The sequence below is a fragment of the Arachis stenosperma genome, chromosome 4 (assembly GCF_014773155.1).
Source record: "Arachis stenosperma cultivar V10309 chromosome 4, arast.V10309.gnm1.PFL2, whole genome shotgun sequence".
NCBI classification, from domain to species: Eukaryota; Viridiplantae; Streptophyta; class Magnoliopsida; order Fabales; family Fabaceae; genus Arachis; species Arachis stenosperma.
The window spans coordinates 137,560,023-137,587,971 of NC_080380.1; the positions used below are offsets into that span (position 1 = coordinate 137,560,023).

At 31.7% G+C, this 27,949-nt stretch overlaps 3 protein-coding genes and 1 pseudogene across 5 annotated transcripts; 2 read left to right on the forward strand and 2 right to left on the reverse strand.

The window, feature by feature from the left end:
* Positions 1-3,789: 3,789 nt before the first annotated feature.
* LOC130975664 (uncharacterized) lies at positions 3,790-4,309 on the forward strand (annotated as a pseudogene).
* A 5,890-nt stretch (positions 4,310-10,199) lies between these two features.
* On the forward strand, positions 10,200-15,904 carry LOC130974162 (signal peptide peptidase-like 4). Its single transcript, XM_057898916.1, has 14 exons — positions 10,200-10,530; positions 11,693-11,851; positions 11,993-12,104; positions 12,333-12,452; positions 12,539-12,690; positions 12,837-13,019; positions 13,407-13,441; positions 13,579-13,741; positions 14,006-14,059; positions 14,258-14,350; positions 14,457-14,599; positions 14,728-14,798; positions 15,004-15,087; positions 15,243-15,904. The coding sequence occupies exons 1-14, from the start codon at positions 10,393-10,395 to the stop codon at positions 15,344-15,346; spliced, it is 1,611 nt and encodes a 536-aa protein (XP_057754899.1). The 5' UTR covers positions 10,200-10,392; the 3' UTR covers positions 15,347-15,904.
* Positions 15,905-16,327: 423 nt separating this feature from the next.
* Positions 16,328-22,505, reverse strand: LOC130974163 (SKP1-like protein 21). Of its 2 annotated transcripts, none has more exons than XM_057898919.1 (10): positions 22,237-22,505; positions 21,437-21,494; positions 20,756-20,980; positions 20,454-20,645; positions 20,261-20,371; positions 20,023-20,101; positions 19,192-19,295; positions 18,921-19,081; positions 17,440-17,573; positions 16,328-16,766 (listed from the first exon to the last, which is right to left on the reverse strand). In XM_057898919.1, coding segments are annotated over exons 3-10 (1,005 nt in total). In that variant the 5' UTR covers positions 20,978-20,980; positions 21,437-21,494; positions 22,237-22,505; the 3' UTR covers positions 16,328-16,764. The 2 variants fall into 2 exon arrangements, with proteins under 2 accessions (XP_057754902.1, XP_057754901.1); XM_057898918.1 differs by having other exon boundaries at positions 21,131-21,494.
* Positions 22,506-23,429: 924 nt separating this feature from the next.
* On the reverse strand, positions 23,430-26,102 carry LOC130976859 (origin of replication complex subunit 5-like). Of its 2 annotated transcripts, none has more exons than XM_057901798.1 (5): positions 25,977-26,102; positions 24,672-25,520; positions 24,166-24,591; positions 23,739-24,024; positions 23,430-23,636 (listed from the first exon to the last, which is right to left on the reverse strand). In XM_057901798.1, exons 2-5 carry the CDS (start codon positions 25,511-25,513, stop codon positions 23,583-23,585), a joined length of 1,608 nt encoding a protein of 535 aa, XP_057757781.1. In that variant the 5' UTR covers positions 25,514-25,520; positions 25,977-26,102; the 3' UTR covers positions 23,430-23,582. The 2 variants fall into 2 exon arrangements, with proteins under 2 accessions (XP_057757781.1, XP_057757782.1); XM_057901799.1 differs by lacking the exon at positions 25,977-26,102 and adding an exon at positions 25,597-25,634.
* Between the last annotated feature and the right edge of the window lie 1,847 nt (positions 26,103-27,949).

The window sequence follows — 27,949 nt, forward strand, 5'->3', positions numbered from 1 at the left end:
ATGCTTCCATGCTGAAAGAAATAATGAGTTGGTGTATGTATACAATGGATGCATACAATGACACATATGTATTTCATATCAACCCTTTTTTTGGCTAGATATTATGAAAAAAAAATCAATTTACAATAGACTACAAACACTCAAGTATAAGAAGATTGCAGGAGAACTAAAGAAGAAACGAGAAAAGGATGTTGATAAAAGTCCTACAGGAGACAAGAAGCAGAACACCACCAAGCTGAAGAAGACATATAAAGAGGATTCTTGTCGTTATTATAGTGGTAAATGTCACAACAAGAGGAACTGCCTCCAAATAAGGTTGAAGATGAGGCTGCGGCTGCTGTTGCTGATGTTGCTTTTGGTGAAGCTGTTGCAAATCAACTTTCAAGTGCTGCAAATAAAATCCAAGATGAAGGCAATGGTACTGAGATTGAGCTTGATATGAGCCAACATATTATGTAAGAAAATAAACTCTCAACAGAAATTAAATATGGTTCTTTTAAAGTTCCTTTGTATTTCTCTTTCCATCCAATTGAATATTTTTCTATAACTATTAATAGGGTGCAACAACTGTTGTGCACCTCTAGGCAAGGCCAACAACGCTTACCCCTAAATGAAGATAGTCTCGTATCAAAACTATTCTACCACCAACAACTACAACAGCTTCAATTACTCCACCAGCCACCACTGCTCCAGTTTTAAGTACGCCATTAGCCACCATTATTCTAGTTTTAAGTACTCAACTATTACTTACTATTCTAGTTTTAAGTACTCCACCAATAACAAATTTTCTTATTGATTCAATGGTTGGTGCATCTGCAGCTATAAATTTAAGGCTGAGCCGCTTTACGTAATTTGTATCAATTCTGATATTCAAGCCACTAAAAAAGTCCAAGAATTGAACTAACGCATCGAGATATTTTGGCTGTGACATTTTGGTTTTAAATATTTACTTTTAGAGCTATTGAGTTCCATATCTACGTTAGAGTATATAATATATATGTTATGCTTCTTATTTAAATACTCTATGCGTGACATGTTTTTTGATGGTGTCTAGCTTGACACATATAAGTTTAAAAATACTTTACATGGTGTGAATGTTATTAATAAATATTTTAGTTTTATTACTGTTCCTTAGCTTCATTTTTAAATTATAAGTTAGCAATAACAATGATAAAATAGAACATTAATAATTTGTATTCATCTGTTCATAGAGTACAACAATCACAACCATCACATTTAGACTTTTCTATTACATAATATCTAAATTGAACTTCACCACTTCCATGCTGCACGGATAACTTTCACAATTACTAACATAATAACCAACAACAAACAGAATGCCACTTTTAGAGCCCTGACTTCAGATTTTAACCTTCTAATCTTTCAGACAAATTTTATTATCCATTCCTTTATTTCAAATTCAGGATCAGCTCTACCAATTATTTTTTCTTCATGCTGAACTTTGTCAGCCCACATAAAAAGACCACACTACCTCTTACTAACACTTTACAACCACATTTCATGGCCATGGAGAAGAAATATTACATATTGAAAGAGCAACGATATTAACTACATACATTAACAAAAATCACTTACATTATTGTTTGGACAACTAAATGACCTCCCTGAATTTGTATCTGTTTTTAACCATTTGAGGACAGATTGGTGGCCACACTCACACCTCTCTGGAAGTCGTTCGTAAATGCTTTTGGTGGTTCTCCTCTCATAGATTTTCTTAGAGTGTCGGATGTTGGAGCTACCAACAATGTTGTTGCCTCCATCCATCATCACCCTTTTGAAACACGCTTAACAACAGTCGAGAAGAAGAATAATGACTTCTAATGGTGGACACAATTTTCTGGAGCTCAAATTGAGATTAGGATTATAAACTATTATAAAGACTAAATTTAGTTAAATAGTTATAATAGCCTTGTAATATAGCTATGGATTGTCTAGCGTGACTTTTGTCTAACCACATCATAACTCTGTTTACGAATATTCGTTGGAATAATATACCTCAAAGACGACCATAAATCAATATTGTTAAGACCAAGAATAAAATTGGGGAAATTGTAAGTTAAAAAATGAAATTAAAGTTCGACTGTAAATTTAGGAACCACTTTAAAATTTAACTTATCAAATAATTCATAAGTCATTATGATTTAAATTCTAAAGAAACAATATAAATCCATTGTGATTCGTATTATGTTTTTTCATAAAAATTAGAATATAATAGCTATTATTGATTATAGAATATAACTATAAGAGAAAAGGACAAGACTTTTTGTCCTGCGAACATTTTCGTCCCTGACCATTTGAGAATATTTTTAAGTCTCTCACTTCTTTAAAAGTTGGACGGATTAGTTCTTCCATGCAAAAGTCTCCGTCAGACCCAATGAAAAAGTATGACGTGGTTCCCGTTCTAATGACTTGGCCTTACGGGTGCACACATGGCATATAAGTGGAATGATAGTGTTATAAATTGGACAAATAAATTCCTCCCCTTCAAAACTACGCCATTTCGTGTGGCAGTCCTTTACATACACTTTCATCCCTTCTTACTAGCTGATATATAAAACGTTGTTGCTCTCTTCCCTTCCCTTTTCGCCAATACCCTCCATCCTTTGGTGTGGATCGCCAGTTATGTGGTGATTGATTTCTGACGCTACTATGGCTACTAGTTATGTTTGACAGTTGAGTCCATTCAGATGTGGATACTTGTCAAACATATTTATTCACATTTCTGGTTATTAATTGGATTGAGCAATTGAGCTATTTTTAGTTCTCTTCCATCAACTTGATGTTCTTTATTTGAACAAGCTCCATAATCATACTCCAGTTTTGAATAGTGAATAATCTGTGCATAATTAGGCATTGTTGCTGTATGGAACTTTTCTACCTTTTTTTATGCTTTTTTTGAGACAATTTGATTGAGTTCTTCTGTTCCTGATTATACTGAAAGCTCTCGTTCAATTATAGTGGAGTTATTTAAGCACAATGCTATAAGTATTGAATTCGTAGGCCATCATCTTGTTTGATTGTTATCTCTGTGATCAAACATAAAAATAACTGAACCATTCTATCTTGTATTTAGGAAAAAATTAATGCGAATTATAGTATTTAGCTCTTTTTTTAATGATAATTTTTAGAGAAGTTACTAATCAAATGAATGAGTGAGCCTATGATAAATTGTATGTTGACCTATCACTCCCAAAAAGAGTTAAGAGGAGGTGTTGGTATTTTGGCAACTGACAGAGTGGCACATGATGATATCTATTGTGGTGTACTAAATAAATGCATGTATTAGGATCTTTCACTATGGAAGAACATGGCCCCTTGCTTGAAAATGAATTAGAAAGGATTTTTTTACATGTTTATTTTGTTATTTATAGTAAAATCAAAGAGAGGAAGACATGTATTATGAGCATATTTTATAGCTAATAGAATGTGTGTCAGATGCATGAATTAGATTAATATTATTGATGTATTGTATATGATCATTGCTTAGCAAGATACGTATGTAATATTTACTTCTAAGGTATGTTTGGTTTTCTATTCCTCCAACATGATTTAGTTTTGAGGGAAGATGTTATTGTGGTTAATGTTCTTTCTTTGTTTTTTTTTTCTCTCCCTAAAAATAACTTTTTTAGGTTTTACCTACCTACACTACTTATGTGACTCTGTCTTATTTGACTTTTTGAGATTGAATTTCTAGAGTTGACCACTAATAATCCTATTGAAGTTCAAATAATCTGTTATGTCTGGTCATTTTACCTATTGTGATTGAGAATGTGAAACTTTGCTTCAAACTGTATTGCTAGAAATGTACGACAGAAAAATGATTCCACAAAACCAACTCATTTGCATTGGAATGTTCTGATGATGAGAATTCAATTGTTAGGAGAAAAGATGGGCTGGAATGTCTAATATGTTGAGAATCTTTTAACATTGTTGAAAATGTGTCTTATGTATTGTGGTGTGGCCACACCTTTTGCAAAAATTGTATCTTGGGACTACAATGGGCCATTGTGAAGTTTTCAACACTGCCAATTCAACTTCCGCTTTTTATCTCCTACCCGTGGTGTAACTTATCTTTCCGTTTGGTTTATCAAGGGAATATTAAATTCCCTCGCAAGAACTAGTTTTTTCTTTAGATGGTTGAGAGCATGAATGGTGATAGAAAAAATCGTACTCAAATTGCAATGGTGATAATCAACAACATTGACCAATTAAAGACAATTTAACCATAGGAAGCTATGTAAGCCATGAAAATGCCCGGAAGAGTCAAGTTCACTATCCATATATGTAAAGGATTGTCACACGAAATGATGTAGTTTTGAGAGGAGGGACTTATTTATCCTGTTTTCAAAACTACCATTCTACTTATATGCCACGTGTGCACCCGTAAGGCCAGATCAATAGAGCAGGAGCCACGTCAGATTTTTTTTTGAGTCTGACGGAAGCATTTATACGGAGGGACTAATCCCTCCAACTTTTAAGGAGGCGAAGGACAAATGGTCAAAAACGAAAATGTTTGCGAAACAAAAGGTTATGGACCTATTTGTCCTTTTCTCTAACTATAATTAAAAAGGTATATTTAAAATGAATATTTAAGTTTCAAATTATTGTATACCACAAGGTTTTTATGTATACACACACAAAAAATTATTTTTTAAATATAATAAATTAATTATACTATGTGTATATTAAAAATAATATTTTTTTATAAATAAATAATTTAATTATTTTATTTATTGAAATATGTAATTTGTAACCTATTTACCAATTTATATCGTATTGATTTATCTTATTTATAATGTAAACGAGGTGATTATGAATATATGACGTTTAATTTTAAAAAAATACACATATCTCGTTTACCGTGTAAACGAGATATATTCACAATTATCTCGTTTATAGTGTATTATTATAAAAAAATTACTATTAAAATAATAACAATTTAATTTTTATTTTTTAATTAATCTAATTTTTAAAAATTATATCTTAAAACGGTTACGCTATATATTTAAAATTAGTGATTTAAAATTTTTCATTTAAAATTAATACATTATTTTTCTTAAAAACCAACTCATTTAAATTAATACTCAAAATGAATACATAAAAAATTAGATCGAATTGAGTTGATTTAAATTTAGAAAAAAAATAAGGTTGTACGTGTTCAGATTCCATAATAATAATAAAAAAACACAATAATTAAATCATTTGGTATATGAGAGAATATATGTATATTTTTTTAAATTCTATATATCTCGTTTACCATGTAAACAAAATACATTCATAATTATTTTATTTATACTATAAACAGGATAAATTAATATAAATTAATTTAGTAAATAAGTTACAAATTATATATTTCGATAAATAAAATAATTAAATTATTTATTTATAAAAAAAATCTCTTAAAAATAATCATCAAATAAAATATTTACACAAAATAAATATTAAAATATAAAATATATATTAAAAATTAATTAAATAATATATATTTATACATAAATACATTATCAAATTATGTTCATGTATAATAAAAAAAATACGTAAGTTATTTAACATTCTTCATGTTAACATATTATTGTCAAAATAGGCCATTCAAAATAGGATAAAAGTAAAAATTTAAGCGTTTAAACATAATTAATAATAAAATTTAAAAGTAGAAGCTTGCTACACATATAAGTCTTTTTTGCTTACAAATCTTATAAGTTGGCACAAGTTCAACAAAACACACGCATTACACTCCCACATTCAAGAGTAAATAAACGCACGTTATTCAACCACTTTCTGTTTCCAAAGCGTGCTACTCACCATGCATTATGAACGACTCTTCTTCTTCTTCCTCTATGAAAACGAGTTTCTTGCCAAATTTGAAGATAATAGAACTTCAGAAATACCCAAACGGTTACAGGAATTCACCTAAACGATTATAGAAATACACCCAAAGGATTACAAAACTACACCCAAAGGATTTAAGAAATATACCCAAAATTCGTTGAAGTACACCTTATGCATAATTCAGAACTCTTTCTTTTTCTCCTTCTCATCTTCTGCTGCTTCTTCTTCTTCAAAAACGATTTCAGAGCTTGATGTCAAAAAATAATGGAAATCGAAAATAACGAAAGAAAACAAAGAGAAAAGCACGTAAATGAAGAAGGAAAAAGAAAAAGCAAGAAACGAAAGAAAAGAAGAAGAAGAAGAGGAAGAGGAAGAAGAACATGCAGCAAGAAAAAGAAGAAGGTGCAGTGAAAACGTGCAGTAACGGTTCGAAACACGTTAATATAAATGATTTGTAATGACTTGTATAAAAAAATGCTTGTATGTGGAGAATTATTCTTAAAAGTAATAATACAAGTGTTGATTCACTATGTTTGAGTAATTAATTTTTGGCTTAATTATTCTATTGGTTTATATAATTTTATTAAATTTGTAATTAAATTTTTATATATATTTTTTTAATTAAATTTTTATATTTTTTAATTTTATAATTATGTCATTTCTAATATAAAAATATTAGAATTAATTGAATTTTTTTTTGTAAATTGAAAGTATCAATCTAATTAAATTTTTAATCGCATATTTTTTAGAAAAAATATTTTGTTACTTTTAGTATTTTTGACAAAATTAAAATTAGTATAGAAATTAAATTAAAAAAATATAAAAATCTGATTAAAAATTTAATAAAATTATGAAGACTAATAGAATAATTAAACCTTAAATTTTTTCAAATATATCCATGAATATCATATGTTGATATCTACTAAAATCTAAAACTACTTTATATTATCAATAAATCACATTAAAAATTTGAATAACCTTTACATAATAAAATTGAAAATAACTTTAACAACTAATATAGTACTAAATAAATTATACCGTGAAAATTTTATTCCATAAAAGTATTCAAACTAAAACATGTTTACATCATTTTTCTATTTATTTTGATTTCTTCCTTTTCAATAGAAAATGAGTCAAATGACTAGTGCAAGTGGGAGGCTGGACCACAAAACCGTACAACAGCGTGATGTATCTTTGAATCGATAAAATAGTGTACGACTTGTTCCTTTTTTATTTGGGGCCACTCTGGAAATAATTAAAAGATGAATTAAGTTAGATATTGTTACTTTTGTTATCTGTATAAAAAGGACTTAAGACTTAAGAGTTAAATACGGAGATATTTCATACTCACTAGGAGACAAACAATAATATTTTAGGATCATGTTATGTAGGCATAGAAAGATTACACACAAATTGGTTATTTATATGTGAATACAGAATAATTTATATAATTATAGTTATAATAAAATATAGCAATAATTGAGTTTTTGTGTTGATAAAATATTTAATTATTTTACTTTAAAAAATTTATTTATTCTGCTATGAAAATTTTGATTATTTTAAAGATTTAACTAAAATATATCTTTAAAACATATATTAAAATTATGTATATATTTAACGCAACGAGTTTGAAATAATGAATAGAGTTAATTTAATTAACAAAGTAAACAATTAAATAATATAAACTATGAGATAATGAGAAATTCTTCGCATACAAGCGATTAAGGCTTGTAAACCTTACAAGTCCAATTAAAACTAATGTTCAAAACGCGCTTCGAACCGTTCTTCTTCCTCTTCGTCTTCTTCTTCTTCTTTTCTTTGGTTTCTTACCTTCTCTTTCTCCTTCCCCTTCTTCTTCTTGCTGCACGTTCTTCTTCCTCTTACTCTTCTTCTTTTCCTTTTCTTTCATTTCTTGCATTCTCTTTCTCCTTCTTCTTTTTCTTGCTGCACATTCTTCTTCCTCGTCTTCCTCCTCTTCTTCTTCATTTACGTGTTTTTTTCTCTGTTTTCTTTCTTCGTTATTCTCGATTTCCATTGTTTTTTGACATCAAACTCTGAAATTGTTTTTGAAGAAGAAGAAGCAGCAGAAGATGAAGATGAGAAAGATAAAGAGTTCTGAATTATGCATAAGGTGTACTTCAACGAATTTTGGGTGTATTTCTTAAATCTTTTGGGTGTAGTTTTGTAATCCTTTTAGTGTATTTCTGTAATCTTTTGGGTGTATTTCTATAATCGTTTAGGTAAATTTCTGTAACTATAACTATTTGAGTGTATTTCTGTAATCGTTTGGGTGTATTTCTGTAATCGTTTGTGTGTATTTCTGAAGTTCCATTATTTTCAAAACGATTTCAAAGCTTGATTTCAAAAATCATGAAAATCGAAAAAAAAAACGAAGAAGAAGAAGAAGAGGAAGAGGAAGAGGAAGAGTCGTTCATAATACATGGTGAGTGTAGCGCTTTGAAAACAGGAAACGGTTGAATAACGCATTAAAAGGCCCGTATATGTAACAATTTGTAAGACTTGTAAGTCAAAAAGACTTGTATGTGTAGCAGGCCTCTGAGATAATTCACTTCAATAATTTCATTGAAATTAAGTCAATTTAAGTATTTAACTATATGTATTTATTTGGGTAAATTTTTAAAAAATATTTTTAAAAAAAATTCTTTTTATTAAATTTTATAAAAAATTAAAAATAATTTTATTTTTAAATTTTTTATGTAAAAAAGATATTTTTTATTAATTTTTTTTTATAATTTAATAACTGCTAAACAAATGCTTTAAGTTGTTTGTTAGTACTTAACTTAAATTTTTTTAAGCAATCTCTTAATTTTAGACATTGTGGGTTGAAAAAGATTTCATGTTAAACTTAGTAACAAAACCATATATGTTATGAGTAATTAATTCATTTTATATGCTACTAGTCGTTGACTCATTGTAATTTCGTTATAGATACATTTTTTAAAATAGACACTAGGAAAATAATAATTTTACTCTAATTTTTTATAAAATAACTCCAAATGTAATTTCTTTGCTTTGTATATTTTTATGAATTTGTAGAAAAAATGACATTATTAAAATACAAGTGATATTATTCATTTGTTAGACACTATTTTAATATTAGTATTTTTTTAATAATTAATATATATTTTTTAATTAAAAATATTTGAAATATGTAATTAATTATAATAATAATATTTTAATATATTTAGTATGCAAATAATAATTACTTAAATTCCTAGCGGTACGGAGATACTTTTTTCATGAAATTGAGTGAAAAAGAAGATGTTAGAGGTGAGTTAGTGTGTTGGCTGAGGAGAAAGAAAGCATGAGTTTTATGAAGCGTGAACTCCACGCACACACAAAGCTCGTGGCCGACCCACCGAACCCAAAAGCGTGAATTAGCGAAAATTCTAGTTCAACGGTTACCACGCGGTGTTTTCTTCAAATTAAGAATAAAAAATTTATTTTCATAAAATTATGTGTATATTTGGACGTTATTATTTTATTAAAATTTTTTTTTAATAAAAAAGATTTTTTTTATTTTTTAATGTATTTGACAAATTTTTAGTAATAAAAATAAAAGTACTAGTAAAATCAAAAAAAATCTTTTTTGAGAAACTGTAATTTACATTTTTTTTAAAAGATCTTTTTTCTAAAAAAAAGATGTTTTTCATGTAATAAATAAACAAAAAAGTACTTTTATATTGTTATACTCAAACATAATTGATAAATAAAAAAATCTTTTTATATGAAATATCCAAACATAAAATTACTTTTACTTCTCTGTAAGATCTTTTAAAAAAGATAACTTAAAAAAAAAATCTTTTCTTAAAAACTCACCCAAACAAGCCCTATGAGTAATTATCTTGATTAATTACTAAAACTTTTAAAATTGGATACTAATTTTTTAAAAATTTAAATTTAATGTATTTTTAATGTAAAAAATTGTTTTACATATATATTTAATTATATAATTTATTATTAGAAAATAATTATAATTATATATTATATAAAATATTTTATATTATCAATATATTAAAATTAAATTTATTTTTTAAATATCAAAATATATAAAATAATTTTTAACAGTTATTTTTATTAGATAATATTATATATATTTTTTCAATTTGATTAAAAATAAAATATAAAAAATTTATAAAATTTTAAAATAATTATTTTAATTAAACAAATTAAATTAAGAAAATTATATTATTTCATAAAAATTAAATTAAAAAATATATTTAAAAGATTAAAATATTTAATATTAAAAATTTGAGAGACTGATGTAGATTACTCTCAAATTATAATTGAAAAACTTCGCATTTTGCAACAAAAACTGTTACCAACTTACCATTCTCTCTCTCTCTCTTTCCACCACCCCAACCCCGATTCTTCATCTTTTGTATGCTGTACCTTCTCTTCCTCCATTTTCTCTCCAAAAATTAAACCTTTACCTTCCCCACAACAATCCCTTTTCTTCTCACTTCCTCATATTTTGCACTTCTTATCTTCTTCTCTAAGCACCTTTGCTTCTCAACAACAATGGTTTCATTTTCAGTTGAAGGAACTGTGTGGTGCTGTGTGTTAATGGTTATTATAACTGTGAGTTTTGCTGGGGATATAGTACACCCTGATAATATTGCTCCCAAGAGACCTGGTTGTGATAACAACTTTGTTCTGGTACGATAATAATCAATTCAATTTTTTTTTTCTAATTTTGATGTTGATTGCTTGCTGAGCTGGTTCTGAAGGTGCCATTGTTACTTGCTTTTTACTTTTTTTTTTGGGGGATGATTGGGACTTGGGAATTGGAGGAACAAGGAAGGGGATTTTTATAAAGGAGATGAAAATTCTGTTTTGTTAGTGTAATTTTTCAGTACAGTTCTGAAGTTGGGTTTCATTAGAATTTATTTATTTTTTAATAAAAAAATACTTTTTGATATTTAGTTGCTTTGAATTGCTTGGTGAGCTGGTTTACTAATGCCATTTTTCTGGTTTTTTAATTTTTGAATTTTCTATCTTCGGTTGAATGGTTTGGAAATGGAGGAACATGGAAGAATTTGTAGAACTGATGGAAAATCCTTTTTTCCCCTTTTCTTTAAATAAGAAAATTTGCTTCTTATTTATGAAAGATGAGGAGTTGGATTAGACTGATTTTTGTTTTTCTTCCTCTTAAACAAATGCTGTTTTGGCATTTCATTTCAGAATTGTGTTATGGGAAAAAATGAGTTTCTCTGTTCTTCCTTTTTTTTTTAAAAAAAATATTTTTTTTTTTAATATAAGATATTATTGGAGGTCACTGTTTGTGTTTGTGGTGCCAGACATGAATGGTGGTGTGGCCTTTGCTCAATGGAATTGCTCCTTTTTCGGAGTTATTGGACACTGAAATGCTCAATCATGTTTTTAGATTACTTGTCGTATCAGGCTCTTGTTCTGTGATAGATGCTTCTTTCTGTCAATGACTCATTGTGTTTATCAAATTTTTTTCAATTGGGGAAAAAGATCAAAAACTTGTTTGTATTAAATTATATCTTTTGGAATTATTCTTATTTTTTGAAAAAAATATCTTAATTAGACCTTTCTTAATCTTTTTAATTTAAATAAAGACAACATAAGCTAATTCAAACACACACTAAGACTGGAGTGATTCGATTCGGGTTGATTTTTAGTTGAAATTTTAGCTCAGAACAGGATGATGTTAAGAAGCTGAGTGATAAAATAATAAAATTTTAAAAATCAATGTGCAATTGTTTTGGTTTTTAGTGCTATTTTCTTTGAGAGTATTGATAGGTATAAGTGTAAATGAGTATTTTCTTTAACAATTTTGACTAATTTCTCTTAGGTTAAAGTCCCAACTTGGATTAATGGTGTGGAGAACTGTGAGTATGTTGGTGTTGGTGCAAGATTTGGCCCTACATTGGAATCTAAAGAAAAACATGCTACCCATACTAGAGTCGCCATTGCGGATCCTCCTGATTGTTGTAGCAAGCCGAAGAATAAGGTATCCTAATTTATGCCATTGAATTTTCTGAAGGCAACTTTTCTCTGCATTTTGAAGCATATATATCCGGTATACATTTAAAGCTCCAAAACTATTTTAGAATATGAATTTGTAATCTGGAGTGCCTTGCGATTTTGTTAGCTCACTGGCGAGATCATTTTGGTGCACCGAGGACAATGTAGTTTCACAACCAAGGCAAATATAGCTGAAGAAGCTGGTGCTTCAGCGATCCTCATTATAAATAATCGGACAGGTGTTTGCATGTAACTTGCTAAAAATTCTTTTTGGATATCGGTTTCTTTCATTTTGTTTCTTCATTATGGTTTCAAAATTAGAGGAGATCCTGTGGATTCTAGCATTTGAAAATGTTAAATAAACAATTTTTGTTCATTATTTATTTGCTTGAGTAAACACAGATGTCGCAATAAAGGGTTATACTATATTTCGTTTTAAGCAACTGTTCTATGTCTCTACTGTGCAGAACTTTTCAAGATGGTTTGTGAAGAGAATGAAACTGATATTGATATTGGAATTCCTGCTGTGATGCTTCCACAAGATGCTGGTGAAAACATTAAAAGTCATATACAAAACAAATCGATAGGTATGTTTCACATAGGTAAAGTTAAAATGGCTATTTTGGTACCTATCTGGTTTTGTGTCTTACATGATATACATTGCACTCTTAAGTGTCTGTGCAGTTATACTCTCCGCTGCGCCCATTAGTTGATGTAGCGGAAGTGTTTTTATGGCTTATGGCTGTTGGTACCATTCTCTGTGCTTCTTATTGGTCTGCCTGGACAACCAGAGAGACTGCTGTTGAGCGGGAGAAGCTATTAAAGGTTACTTGGTTCCTTTTCATGCCAATTTTATATATATATGGTATTATTTTTTTGTTCTAATTTTGCTTCTTTGGAAGAAAGTTTTCTTCTCATACTTAAAAAGGCATCAATCCAGCTGTTGATACATAGTCATGTTTAACTTGCAGGATGCTTCGGATGAATATTTGAATACTGAGAATGCTGGTTCTACTGGTTATGTAGAAATCAATACCATGGCAGCAATTTCTTTTGTTGTGATCGCTTCTTGTTTCTTGCTTATGCTTTACAAATTAATGGCATCCTGGTTTATTGAAGTTCTGGTGGTTCTATTTTGCATTGGTGGTGTTGAGGTGCTTTATTCTTTTCCAGACTTTGTTCCAGTTTATTACGATCACTCCCTCACGCATCCTTTTCGTGTAGATTAGTATTAGTAATCCATTATTGATCATTTCATAGTAACGAGTTTCCTTTAAACTTTTAGGTACAAACATTTTTCTAACTGTCCAACTCTTCACAGTTCACATATGTGACTGATGATTATGTTGATTGCTATCTTCTTTTTTCATTAGTAAATGTCGTAGAGAGGGTTTGTTAACGCAAGCATTAAGTAACTAGTTAAGGAATCAAAACATAAGCATTTTTTATCTTATAAATCTAAGAAGCATGTAGTCTGTCCTTTTGACAAAACTCTTGTTGATTTAGCAGAGAAGTCATTATATTTTTTCATGTGATTTCAGGGACTGCAAACTTGCTTGGTGGCTCTGTTATCATGGTAAGTCTTCTACTCTTGTAGGTCGATTTGGCAATTGATTTGTAGGGTTATGTGAGAATGAGGCACTGTCATGTTAAGTTTGTTGCTGCTTAGTGCCATGGTTTATTGATATGGAATTGACAACCAAACGTTTATAGTTTCAGATGGTTTCAACATGCTGGGCAAACATTTGTAAAAATACCCTTCTTTGGAGCTGTCTCATATTTGACGCTTGCTATGACTCCCTTCTGCATAGTATTTGCCGTGCTTTGGGGTGTTTTTCGACACGTATCTTTTGCATGGATTGGACAAGATATTCTTGTAAGAATAGTTGTGTTCTTTTTGCTGTCAATATATATTAGTTATCGTACTATTTCTGATTAAAATATAAAAAATTAATGAGAATCCTCTTCCTGGTATGGAATTGAGAACACTAACCACTAGTCTTGCAGCATATCATTTTTGTTTGATAGTTTTTGCTAAACCCTTACAAAATTTTGAAGTTTGCATTGTTCTCAATTTAACATTACAAGACAAATTCATAACATAGTTACCTTTCTCTTCTTTTTTGTTTATGTCATTCAGGGAATTGCATTGATAATTACGGTTCTTCAGATTGTCCGCATACCAAATCTCAAGGTAATTTATACTTTGTTATTTTTTCACCATTTCTGATTTCTAAAAGGCTTCTTTTGCAAAACCTTATACTTTGCTTTTTGATGATATTCTTTAATTCTAAGCATAAGAAGGAAACATTAATGCCGCATCTTCATAAATACAGTACTGAACTCTTATTATGAATGAAGACTCTGACATCTATACTTATTTCTCTATAAGGTTGGAACTGTTCTTCTTAGTTGCGCCTTTCTATATGACATCTTCTGGGTATTTGTCTCTAAGTGGTGGTTCCATGAGAGCGTAATGATAGTGGTGAGTGTTCCCTTCTGTTTCATTCCCTACTAAGCTTGATTTTGGTCTCATAAACATGATGCGTTTCTTCCACTTGAATTAATGAAACATTTTCACTTCTGTACAGGTAGCTCGAGGCGATAGGAGTGGAGAAGATGGTATCCCCATGCTGCTTAAAATACCGCGTCTGTTTGATCCTTGGGGTGGTTACAGCATAATTGGTTTTGGGGACATAATCTTACCGGGGCTTCTAGTTGCATTTTCACTAAGGTCGAAACGAAAGTCATATATATTCGTCTTCCCTAGTTTAAACACTTTAATCACTACATAAATGAAAAGAATCCCTTGTCTCATTTTAATGGTTCCTGGACTTAATTATTGTACCGATAAATTTACAGGTATGATTGGTTGGCAAAGAGGAACCTTCGGTCTGGATACTTCGTGTGGGCAATGAGTGCTTACGGTTTAGGTATGCTATTTCTATGTTTGATTCTTGGTATGACTTTAGTTGGTAGGATGTGTCAAAGGGTAATTTTCCATAAAAACTTTTGGACTTTTACTTTGTTACAAAATTGAGCCGGCTCACTTTCGGACCAGAATTAGGATGTAGATGAGAATTGAGATCACTGTTTGCTTGGTGTCTTTACATCATTCCCTTGAACTTTGATCTGCAGGTCTCCTTATTACATATGTTGCTTTGAACTTGATGGATGGGCATGGTCAACCAGCATTGCTTTATATCGTCCCGTTTACTCTTGGTTAGTACAGTTGTTATTTCAACATGTTCGGGTGGCTGCCGAAGGCACCTTCGAGAACTGATGTTAAACTTTATGCATGTTTCTTACTACGAGTTGTCATTGTGATCTACAAAAACTTGTATTGTTTTTAAAACCTTGGTTTTCTTCAAATGCAGGCACATTTTTGTCATTGGGAAAGAAGAGAGGAGAACTCAATCTTTTATGGACAAGAGGGGAACCAGAAATGCCTTGCCCTCATAACCAAGAGTCTCAACAATGAACGAAGTGATAATAGGCATAGTAGTATAGTGTACCATAGGTGTTAGTTTAATAGGAGACTGATAGAAACTCTAGGAGACTATGTAAACATTTGGAACTGTCATAACAAAAATTTCAACCAAATCATGTTATTAGCATGTACTTATAGTTATATCAACAGCTAAGACTTTAAGATACTATTACTTTTGTTAGATTAGATTTTTTATTTTATTTTTTTCTTAGATAGAAGATGGTATGAGATAAGAAGTAAGAAGATTTAAGAGCTTCCTCTTTGGCAATTGTTTTTTGCCTTAGGGAACATAATGTTCTTTTGTAATTATGTTCTGCAAGTTTGCTTATATGAGGATGTGGCCAAAAATGATGTCTTTGTCAAGCAAATGGCAATAAGGCAAGAGACATCACAGACAACTCTCAATGAAGGGGCCCGGCAGAGGATGGTGACAAGGGAAAAAGAAAAACAGAAAGAAAACGAAAATGAAAACTGTTGTATGAAGATGAAAGACTATGGTTATGTTACTTATAACTAAAATTGAAATTGAAGTTGGATAAATTTCATTTTCCAAGTGTATTCTTTGATGAAATATCATTAATGTAGGCTTGGCTCATGTCCCTTGTTTTACTCATTTAAGTCATTTTCTTCCTCTATTTCTTCCAAGATCCCAAGTCACCCTTTAATGAAGTAGTCTTACTCTAGTTGTAAATATTGATTATTTAGAAGAAAAAGGAGAAAATCATCAATATAACCGAATATCACATGCAATCATGAACCAAATGGGTAGCAAAAGGAAAAACCATCTTCCAAATGATCAATAGAAGCCTCACAAAATCAGAAATATTATCTGAGGAAAGAGAATCAGAATGGATAGAAAGGGTATTACCACAAGTTGGGATCACCGGATCAGTATCAAATCCAGACCCATGAATTGCACTCTTCTCTTCAATCTCATCTTATATGGAATGAGTTTTAAATCATTACTTATGTGAAGAAAAAAAATTACTCCAACAACTAGAGTCTGAGAGTCACATTAGGAGTACAAAAATGAATATATGATCACAACCCAATTTTTAACAATTTGTCAACACAGAAATGGATCAGAGTAAGAAACTTCTTTCAAAACTCGAGCAATCAATGCACAAAGATACAACATTATTACATACAAGCCCATCCTACTATTTATTTTCTATTGGCACAAGAGGCAGCCTCCAGCATCAAATTGTGCCTGGGGCCAAGGACCAATAATGAATAAAATTGAACAGTAAATTAGAAAAACAAATAAATAACTGACATGCAGCACTTTCCTAAGGCTTGTCAGCACCTCTCAAAATTGTTCAAGCCACAGGCCATTTGTGTGGGGGCTTGTAAGGATCCATTTTCCACTGATTCCTTCTTGTTTGTGTGACAGTATCATGAGTCAAGTCCTCTGCATAGATAGATTTTTAATGAGTGTAGTGAATCAAAAGACATAAGTGGATGAAATGACATTAAATACTATTATTTTTATAGCATGTTATATCAGAAAACAGAAAGCAATAATCATGGCAAAGTGGTGTATTAACTACACACTGAATAAACTAGAGAGTTATTCAGGGAAACAATAAACAAGTCAGTTACCAAATTCATCATGCCAATTCAAAAGGGTAAGGAAAGAAATCTCTCTGGCAATAATGCCCCACATCATGGTTCTAAAAGATGATACACATGGAAAGATGCAATTTTCACTCAGCTTCTCATATATAGCACATGCAACAAGCTTAACATATATTAAATATTAAGCAAGAGAAAACAAGTTTTAGCAGCTAAAGAAAGCGAAAATCGGCTCTAGGCAAGGTCATCAATAGCGGATTGCGGCTCATTGTGTTTTGTTAAATTTCTGCCACGCAATAGCGCTATTGCGCCAATATAGCGGATATTTGACAACCTTGGCTCTAGCTGACCAAAATGTAGGAGCAAAAGCAAACTAGAATGATTTTAAAAGGACATAAAAAGGAGAAAACATTTTATTATTTGTTTTTTAAAAATGATCTTAAAAGTTCTACTAACAAGCATATAAATGGTAAACAACGTCACTAAAACAAACTCAGCGATGAACATACAAGCATTTCGTCTTAAAAAACTGTTTCCATTGGATGTAAAAGGCATTGCTTTTCTTTCTTGCCCCAACGACAACAGTTCCTGCATCCTCTCTGGCCAGTCAGAATTTAATATGCGGGCGAAATCTTCCACTTCCCTGCATCAAAGGGTATTGAGCAAATAAGATTTTGGCATATCAAATCACAAGAGTACATCAATATGAACATCATGCAGACATTTCTTCATATCAAACCCATGCCTTCTTTTATCCAAAGTGGCAGGGAAGGACAACATAGAAGGAGTTTAACAAGAATTTCATGATTATTGCTACTTTGTTAAACTCTGTGTGTGTGAAATAAGCTTGGTCAATTATGGAAACTAAAGTATAGGACAGCCAGATGAACAAGTATCCCGCGATAACGTAGGATCTAGGAATGGGCTGCATCCAAAGGGCGTAATCTAGGCAGCCTAACCTAATAATTACATCAGTGGCTGATTCCACGGCTTGAACCCGTGACCTTGAGGTCACACGGAGACAACTCAATCGTTGCTCCGAGGCTCCCCTTCTATGGAAACTAAAATATCAAATGGGTAAATTCAATGATCATAATAATATTATTAAATACTCAATGAAAAACAAATTTTGGCCAAAAAACCAATAATTTTACCATAATGTACCTAAACAAATTTTGCAAAGTACCAGAATACAAAAAGTAATATTGTTAGATTAGAACTTTGTTAGTGTGTGTAAGATGAGTTGAGTCAGCTTAATTAGGTTTATGTTAATCTGACACAGTTTTAATCAGTTCAGGGAGCAAAAATAGAAAGCATTAAATAGACTAGTTAGGTAGTTAGTTATGGAGTTACATCTTGTTTCTGAAGTTAATTATTGACATAATTATAACACAAGTTCACAATCATAAGTAATCAATCATCATTTTCACTCTCAAACTTAGAGATTTCTTATTGTTTTTGTTGTCACTTTCCCACCCTTTCATATTTCTTTTTTGTTCCATTATGTTCTTCAATAGCAGGAATGCACACACAGATTAAAACAAGTTGCATTATTTATTGAAACATTTTAAACATACAAGATCAAGAAAAACCTATTGCTAGATTGCTAGGGATACAAAGATTACTAAAAATTCTCCAACATAGGAACAATATAAAATAAACATTTGTCACTTGCCAATCCCAAACACAATGAAATCAATTTGGATATTGTCACATTGCCCTCTCTCTCATATATACACGAATGTGAGCACGTCATTTCACATACAACCAGCAATACATGATTCAAGAAATACAATTTGTTGAAAGAAAGAGCTCATCAATCATTCTGATGCTATGTCCTCTTCATATGATAGAATAAAGATAATAGTGCTAGTGATCTGCCACTGCAACTATGCTAAAGATAATGATTGTCATCCACAAAAAGAAAAATACAACTTCAAATTTTAGCATGAAGTGTAAACACTGCACTTAGAATATAGTCTAGCCCCACCTGTCAAGTTTTTCCTGTAATGCAGGATCGATCTCCTCATCTATATCTCCATCATCAAACTCTCTAGGAACAAAAGTGCTGTCTTCTGTATTAGACTGAGAGGCCTCGGAAACTCCATTAGCTCCATCAGTTTGGGGTCTGATATTATGACCATTTATCTCCTATTAGAAGTAAAAAGCAATAAACACTTGGAACATATATAGTAAATAACTGAACTTGTTTTTTTCAAATTTAACTTGAAGACAAATTTGATATTAGATATTATGACTACCTTATTGTTCAGTTCAGAAGCTTCCTTCAAAGAAGAGCTCGTCTGTTGCTCTTTTCTTCTTCGGTTTTTCTTTTTATTCTTAGAATTTTTCATCTCCTTTGGATCTGTAACAAAATTTCTCACTAACAGTTAGGCATCTGCATCCCCAAGCAGATGAAACAGGAAAATAAAATAAAAGGCTACAGCCTACAGAAGACCACTACTCAAGACTCGAGAGTTTCCGGACATTGTCAAACACAAAAGCTTAAATATAAATCCCAATGAATGAAATGATTGCATAACTAGGAAATTTAGACGAGAAACAGATATTGTTTAGTTAGTTGGAGCGTAATTTCAAACCTTCACTGACAAATTTTTAGACAAGCGAGTTTTGTGGAATAAGATTAGACATTTCAATTCTCTTTAAAGTAAAGCACGTGGCCCTTATAGAGGACTTTCCCTCTAAATATGGTGAGTGGCTGACATATTAAAGGCTTTACTTTAACAACCAAAAAAGGATCTCTTTGTCCTCACAGTCCTACCTTTTGGTATATTTCTTCTCTTCATTTCAACAAGATCATTGGACCACCTACACTGTCTATACTTGATGCAGACAAACATTAACGAAAGAACTGAGCACTACTAATTTCGAGTTTCAACGTTGTCAAGATGGACATGAATCAACTTGTAAGCTCATCTTACAGGCGTAGAAGAGGTAGTTTCATGTGGTCAACAAATTACATCAAATGGAAATTGCTCAACTAGGACGAAGTTGTACCATTTCATCGGTCTAACAACAACAAAAAGCATTAAGTAAAACTCATGTAAAGGGATCGAAAAATGCTCAGTTACCTGCATCATTTCCATTAATAAAAGACAAAAGGTCATCGACTGAACGATCATCCACATTCTCTACTTCAATTTCAACATTCTGAAACATGTGCCCGACCAAATCTTGTTAAACATCAACATTTTACAATTAAAGAATCAGGACATTAAAAAAGGTACAAGTAATTAAATAATACTTTACAAATTGGACAGTGTGCTTGCACTGTAATGTGATGAAAAAAATAAGAAACAATATTTACACCTTTAGCCTCTCACGCTCCTTCAGCTCTTTCCTTTTCTTAGCATACAAGCGGTTCAAAAGCCTGATCCTCGGATCAGCAGTTGTGTTTTTCAAGGGCTCCAATTTCTCTTCCTGGATCAAATAGAATGTCTAAAAACAGCAAAACTGACATCGAAAAAAGAATTGAAACATGGTTATTGCAAGCACCAGATACCTCTGTAAGATCATCTGGCAAATTAAATATGCAGCGTATTTCCTCAGGGGATTTTCCTTCAATTATTCGAGCAAGTGTACGGCTGGTAAGATCAACCAATGGTTTCAACTGAAGGCTGTCTGCAGCAGATGTCAACTCACATAACTGCTTCGTGTCCATCCGCATGAATTTCTCATCATAAGACTTCCGCTCCTATACAAAAACTAAGCCATCCGTCAAATAAAACATTTCCATTTAAAGTGCATCTTATATTTGATTATAAGTTAATAACAACATAAAAAAAGTGAAGAAACATAAAGAACCTTGTTTGAGCGACCTGGTACTTGATGAAATCGGCAATAATCAAGTATTAAGCTCAAAATAGTAGGGGTGACTCGTTGAGGAAGACATATTGCACAGTTCTTTGAACATCCCGTGCCTTTTTGTATTACTTTTTGACAAATAAAAGGGCAAAACATTGCAATTTCCTGTTCCACTTGTTTTATTGCACCATCTGGTGTCTGAAGCCAGATATACGGCTGCATAATCTGAAGCAAGAAGTTAAACACTGGATTTTAAAATCTCTCAATATCTCAGGATAAAAAATTGTAAGAGAAAAATAAAATAAAATCATAATCACAGAACCAGGAGAGGATCTTAAACTAGAAATTACTTATATCATACAAGCAGATACGCACCTCGGTTTTACTAACTGCCATGTCAATTTCTGACATTTTAAACTAGTGTCAAAAGCGGAAACTACTGATATTTGAAGTTTATTCACGGAATCACGGTTCGACCAATATATGCAGAGGTGGAAATTCAAATTCAAATTTCAATTCCAGACAACCAGATAATACATCCACTAATCAAACGAGGTTTGGGATCAGGATTAAGCTTCTCTAGCAGCAGCATCAAATGCATATGGTCCATGAAAGCATTGGCAGTGATACACAATTTCCTATATCACAATATTTCAACAAGCAAGGATAACAGACATAAACCTTGCCAAAGTGTAGAATGGTGAATAATTCAGCAGCACCTCCTAAATTCAGAGAGACCCTGCATAAATAGGATAAGAAGTCAAAATGTGTAATGAATAACAATACATAAATGAAGAGTATGCAAATACATAAAGCAGCAACTAAGACATGCCCTATCCTACTATTACAAAACTAAGTACAACAATTGATTGATGCCTATTTCCACCCGAAATTTCTTAAGTAACATTTCCAAACAATAAAACTTCAAAAAGAAAATACTTCAAACAAGAGAAAACTATCAACACATTTAACTTACTTATTTTTTTTTTTCAAAATGACAAAAACATTTATAGTTACATTACTGCTGCTCACATCTTACTAAGCATACTTCCACTTGAACTTGGTATTATCCAAATATCACATTAAGTTAACACACATAAAAAATAGAAAAGACAAAGAAAGACAGAGTGGTTTTTACAAATTTCCTGATTCCATATATAAAAAGAAAATAAAAACAGAAAGAGAACAATTTAAAAGCTACTTATTAGCTAATTACACACAAGAATTCTGAATTCCCATGATACTAAAAAGCTTCACCATCCGCCAACTTCACAAAACAGTAATGGCAGAGTTTAAAAGGAGCTAAATTTTCATTATTTATATCAGTTACATGATTTTGATTAGCATCAAATTTGTTTAACATCATCATTTCCAACACAACAAACACAATAGCAACATGAATAAGAAGTTGAAGAGAGGGGTTGTTATATGCCAGTACAATAAACGGAACCAAAAGGAAAAAAAGCACCAGAATTCTTTACCACGAGCTTAGATTGAAGAAACAGCAATGGTATTAAAATGCTATACACCAATGGTACTTAAAATTGTAAACAATTTACTCCAATCAATTCAATCAATGAACTGTATTGGGGGCAAATAAGTAGAGAGAGAGAGAGAGATTTGCAGAAAGTAGAGAGGGCTTTGAAATGGAGGGATTGGCGGTTGTCGGCGATGAAGGAAAAAAAAACAGAGAACGAAAGAGAGAGAAAGAATGGTGGAGGAGAGAGAAACAAAATATTTTGATATTTGCATTTCCTTCTTCCGCAAAACATTTTTTTTTTTCTCTTAAAGTAAGAGTGGATTTTCTTTTTGGTGATTTGGTCATATTCTTCTACTTTTTGTGAGGGAGAAAATTTTCAATTGAGGTTTATTTTTTTTTTCAATTAGTATTTTCAGTTTTTCTCTCTCTTTGGTTTTGGTCTTTAACATTTTCAGGTTCCGTTCTCAGTTGATTTGTTCTTTCTGGGCTAAGGCCTATAGCAATTTTAATATGGGCTTTCCATAGGCTAATTAGATCCATCTATTTTTTTTATCCCTAAATAATATTAATTAATTATGGTTATGATTACGAATTTACGACTGAAATTGTTGGGGGAAAAAATTAAAAAGAAAAGGCAATTATATGAGTGAAATTTCGTTATTACAAAAGGATATGCAGGAAAGTCTAAGCTTCAGCAACTAAATTCTTCTCCATGGAACGTTTCTATTGCGTTGTTATTCACTAGTTTTATTATATACAATTTGTAATGGAAAATTTTAAAATAATCAAACTTCAAAAGTTAATTATGGTAGGAGATGCTAGGACTTTATAAAACTTTTAAGGGCTTGTTACAACTTTAGTAAACAAATTCTCATAGTTTTGTCATTGACCATTGATAATTGATTCAGTATGTTCACTATATTTTCCATTGAAATGCACATATTGAATCTAAGAATTTGAGAGAGTTTTCATGAGTGACTTTGGCTAAAAATTCCCATTCTGGAAAATTGAAATAGATGGGGCATTCATTTGAAGTACAAGAAATTTCTTAAGAAAATTGGGTCTTAAACACAATTTGTGCCATGCTACAATTCCATATCTGCCGAGAGAAACATTATTTTAGAATCTATACTGCACTAAAGGTTAGATCTGCGATATATATGCATTTTTGGAAATTCCATGTGCATTGAAAATTATTCAATCCATCCAATGTTACAATTCATAGGGATAATTCCCGCAATTTCATGAGGATAACTGCAGATAGCAGCATCATAGGTTGTACAGATTCTATCAGAGAAAAATGGATAACCAGGATTTGTGAAGCAGAAGAACCAAAGTCAAAGATTGCTAGGTTCTTTTATACAAATAACTTGATAAAGGGAACTTGAGGCTCCTTGCAACCTGCTTAAACAACAATGAAAATATTATTCTTCATTTGTTTTCCAAATGTCATATAAATAAACCAAGAATTTTGTGGGAGTGTTACGTGGGAACTGAGGTTACCTTCAAAGCCAAGTCTTCTGATACAGTTGACCGATACCGAACTGAGCCTTCAATTGGACAGCTTCTTCCTTTAAATATAAATTTAGCATTGCAGAGACTGGATAGCTGCAACAGAACATCAGACATCAGCTCGCCGCTTTGTTTGTCCTCATCCGACGGATCTTCTGCGACCGATACAATACACTGAAAGATGGCTAACAACCTCTCCAGTGGGAAACTTCCAGGTCCTTTCATTAGTAACTCCTCTTCTAAACTTTCCTTTCTTTCAGGCACCTTCTCAGAGGGTCTACACACAAAAAAGAACAATAGACTAGAAAGTTAAACATCCACTGCTTGAAAAAAGAGAGAGAACAAAAGCAGAATCATGCTATGGCTAGAGAACTAAATTTTGTAAATTACACATCAACCAACAAATCAACATGCTTACTTCCTCTTTCGCTTTCGATTATCAGAACCTCCTTTGGAATCAAAAAGTGAAGCATCAAGAGTAGCTGGATTTCGGGAAGCAAGAAATGCTGAAATAAGAAGATACTTTGCACTCGTAGACATGTGAAAGTCTAGCTTGGCAATTTCTTCACGTCGCTCCAGTTTCTTTGGATTCACCTTCAGATTTGCCTCTTTGGAGTTCTCAACTTCAGCTGAAGGATGAGATGAAACCTTAAATATCTCATTCAGAGAGGACGTGATGTGAGGATTGATATGACTAAATAACTTTCTCTTCATGTCTTTGTCTCCATTAGGAAAGACTCTTTTATCGCGTAAAGGTTCACAATATTTTTCATATAGTGGTTTGAAGGCAGTGGACAATTCATCAACCTGCCTAGTAACCCTAAAGAAAGACCTTAAAGCCACACTGCATGAAAAATAAACAAAAATTCACTATGAGATTATGTAAATCTGAGAAAGGAAAGTAATAGTAATAAGATGTCTTACTCCAAGAATGAAGAATACAGCTTCGAGTCTGCTTGGTTTCTCGACAATATTTTGCGAAGATCAGCATCTGTGTAATCAGGAAAGTATACAGGGATAGGCTCCACATAACCCATGTTAGAAGAGTAAAAGGTATCTGGAGAAGTATTGCTGATAAATATTAGACCCACCTCAGGAATCTTCAGCAGATCATAGAGATTAAACAGAAAGGGTAATAAAGTAGAGCTCTTATCCCACTCTCTAACAAGCTGAAAATTGTCAAATACCAAGTAGATCATGTTTCCAATCCCCCCTTGTGCCATTGTCTTGCCTGATATCAACTTCTCCGACTTCTCCTTCAGATTGTTTATGGCATCGGTCAATGCTTCCGTAAGAAAATTAATAAAATCCGATGGTCTCTCACAGTGCTTTGCATTTGAATAGCCATTGGCAGAACTTTTTCTATGGAGATGCAACTGATTTAGAATAGATTCAAACAAGATACCCTGATTATAACAAGTCCTGCAGCTAGAATAAACAAGAGGCCTGTTGAGATGCCGGAATAATCGAAGAATGATACTGGTTTTTCCAGTGGAAACACCACCATACACAAACAAAGGAAGCATTGGAGTGTTCAATGGCCCCAAAAGACTTACAATCTCGAGAATCTGGCTACTTCTACCGGGGAAATTAGAAAACAATTCATCTAGGCTAATAGGGTCTCCTCCAACTAAAAGGTCATTGATTGTTAGAGGTTCAAGGCTATTTACTTTTGCAGAAGATGCATTATTAGAAGTCGACGCAGAAGATGAAGCTAAAGACCTTGTAGTTCTTCTGGGAATTTGTGCAGCTTCCTCTGAATTCATGTTTCCTCTGATAAAATCAACAATGGAATCATCAATTTGGAATCAAAATTTTGAAAAAACTAATTGTAACGGATTCCACGCACTCTTAGGATTGGTAGTCAATAAACAATAATCCATTGTGCTGGAGTTCACATACACACAACCTGAAAGAACTTAACACTAACTCTAATGGATATATTAATCAGATTTATGAAAGCATCATCATTATCATACAGTAAAATTGAACTTGAGTGATATCAAAGCTTCAGTTCAATAAATGGCTTTCAAAATTCACAAACTACAACGCAAAATTGATTAATTTTCATTGGTTTGAAAGTAAAAAGATGTCATAGAATATTCTAAAGACAAATATGAACATACTGAAATCGATAACAAACCAAATCCAATTAGATTAAGAAAGTGAGGAAAAACCCTAAATTAAACCTAAAAGAAGAGAAAAGGACTGTTGAGTGAAGGTCTTTACCGAGAAAACAGAGAACAGAGATGCGAGCAGATCCAATTGGGTGCGCGTGGCAAGCACGACTCAGTGAAGGCGCTTGGACGTGTCGCTTTTTCCACGCAGTTGTTTGGTGCAATGTGACAGTGAAGAATGAAGAGTGAAGAGAGCAAAATCAAATGGCAAATACAATATTACAAATTTACAATACAACACACTGCGGGGAAAGGAATGGAAATGGCGCCAAAATCAAACAACGTTGTCCCGGGAAGAGCCACTTTTCTCTCCATTTTTTTGGGCTTATGATTGTCTATTTGGGCCTACGTCAGTTGATTTGGGTTTCTAGTCCATGACCAAAAAATTGTAGATATAGTTTTTTCTTTTAAAAAATAAATTGTACCAGTGCAACATCCAATTGAATATTCCTTTTTCTAGAAAAAAAAAAAATAACAATAGTTACTCAATATCTAATTGAATCTATTTACAAACTTTATAAGTTAAAGTTCCTAATCGAGAATTTAATTAAACTATAGATACCTAAAATTAATTATTTATGTTTAATTCGATGAAATATTCTCCTTAACAATAATATTGGATGAACTGTTCTTTAATTTTTACTTTTTTTTGTGTTATTTAAATGTTTCAGTTTTATCTTTATCCTATTCATATTATGAATAAAAAACAATATGAAATTTATTAATGAAAATGTGTTGATCATCATATGTATATGTAATTATATATATTGACATATGTGTGGCATTTCCTATTCCAAACTTTTAAACTCGTGAGTTGTTTTGTACCTTTTTTTAGTAAGTAACTAAGATTCGATTTCATGCTTTCATGGTTTCAGGTTTTGCTGTAAAGGCCTTAGAAGTCACCAATCCCAATCCTCTCCACGGCTACATACTATTACTACTATTACTACAAACACCGACATTATCCATTTCTCAACTACTATGCACAAATAGCACCCGCTATTATTAAACAAGCATGCTTGTCTGTTTAATTTGGGGAAGAAACGGAGAGGGGTCGGGGAGCAGTGGAGAATGTGGAAAAGATGGAATTGTTTCGAATGAAAGGGAAGGAAATTGGAACCAATAAGAAGCTCATCACTAGTGTTAAATGTGGTATTGAAGTGTTAGTCAATAAGGTATTACAGGAGGTATATACAAGCATGACAAAAGCTAAGCTTGTCTGTTTAATTTGGGGAAGAAACGGAGAGCGGTCGGGGAGCAGTGGAGAATGTGAAGTATGGGGAAAAGATGGAATTGTTTCGTATGAAAGGGAAGGAAATTGGAACAAGTGGAGGGAGATTGAGATTGTACCTGGAAGAAGCACTATTGGGGCCAACATTCAACATTCAACATTCAATCCTTCATCATTATAACAAGCAACCCAACACGAAACAAAGATCATAAAATTAAGATATATTATTTGGTAATGATATAGTGTACGCGTAGAAAAGAGATGCAGATGTGAGAGTAGTGTAAAGTTTTCTTGGTTCCCCTAAAACAAGACACAAAGGCTATAAAGTTGGGCCCTCACATATGGTACAGCTTATGATAGTGCATATCCACACATGACACTCCCACCACGCTTCATACATTCATGCTTATTGATTTGAATCACACGTGCACACTTTTTGTCTCAAAAAAAAACTATATATTCTTTGCTTCATACATATATTTTCCTTTAATGTTGTTATGTAAATAGGTTTTTAAATAGTTTGATTTTTGAATTATCGTCTTCTAATTATTAGTCATAGATATTCTCTTATTACATCATATCAATCAACATCTTGAACTTTAATACCCTGTTACTTAAATACTATATATGAATGTAATTGTATTAGAAAAATACTATTCTTTTTATTAGTAATAATATTATAGTATTATAAATTTTTTAAAATAAATTATATTCTAATATTTGATTTTTATTATAACTTAAAAATTAATAATATTTAATATTCTTATAATAAATATTAAAAAATTTATTAAATA

Bases quoted from the DNA above. Each gene is read 5' to 3' on its own strand.
- LOC130976859 (XM_057901798.1), bottom strand. From the start codon at position 25,513: ATGAATTCAGAGGAAGCTGCACAAATTCCCAGAAGAACTACAAGGTCT. The intron at 24,592-24,671 runs GTAAGACATCTT...TTTTTCATGCAG, and splicing joins CTGTATTCTTCATTCTTGGA to TGTGGCTTTAAGGTCTTTCT. The intron at 23,637-23,738 runs GTAACCTCAGTT...TTGTTTAAGCAG, and splicing joins CAGAAGACTTGGCTTTGAAG to GTTGCAAGGAGCCTCAAGTT.
- LOC130974163 (XM_057898918.1), bottom strand. From the start codon at position 21,166: ATGTCAGAAATTGACATGGCAGTTAGTAAAACCGAG. The intron at 19,082-19,191 runs GTAGTCATAATA...TACTTCTAATAG, and splicing joins CTTCTGAACTGAACAATAAG to GAGATAAATGGTCATAATAT. The intron at 17,574-18,920 runs GTGGGGCTAGAC...CCTTTGATGCAG, and splicing joins TTACAGGAAAAACTTGACAG to GGAAGTGGAAGATTTCGCCC.
- LOC130974162 (XM_057898916.1), top strand. From the start codon at position 10,393: ATGGTTTCATTTTCAGTTGAAGGAACTGTGTGGTGCTGTGTGTTAATG. The intron at 13,442-13,578 runs GTAAGTCTTCTA...AAACGTTTATAG, and splicing joins TTGGTGGCTCTGTTATCATG to TTTCAGATGGTTTCAACATG. The intron at 14,060-14,257 runs GTAATTTATACT...TTTCTCTATAAG, and splicing joins TCCGCATACCAAATCTCAAG to GTTGGAACTGTTCTTCTTAG.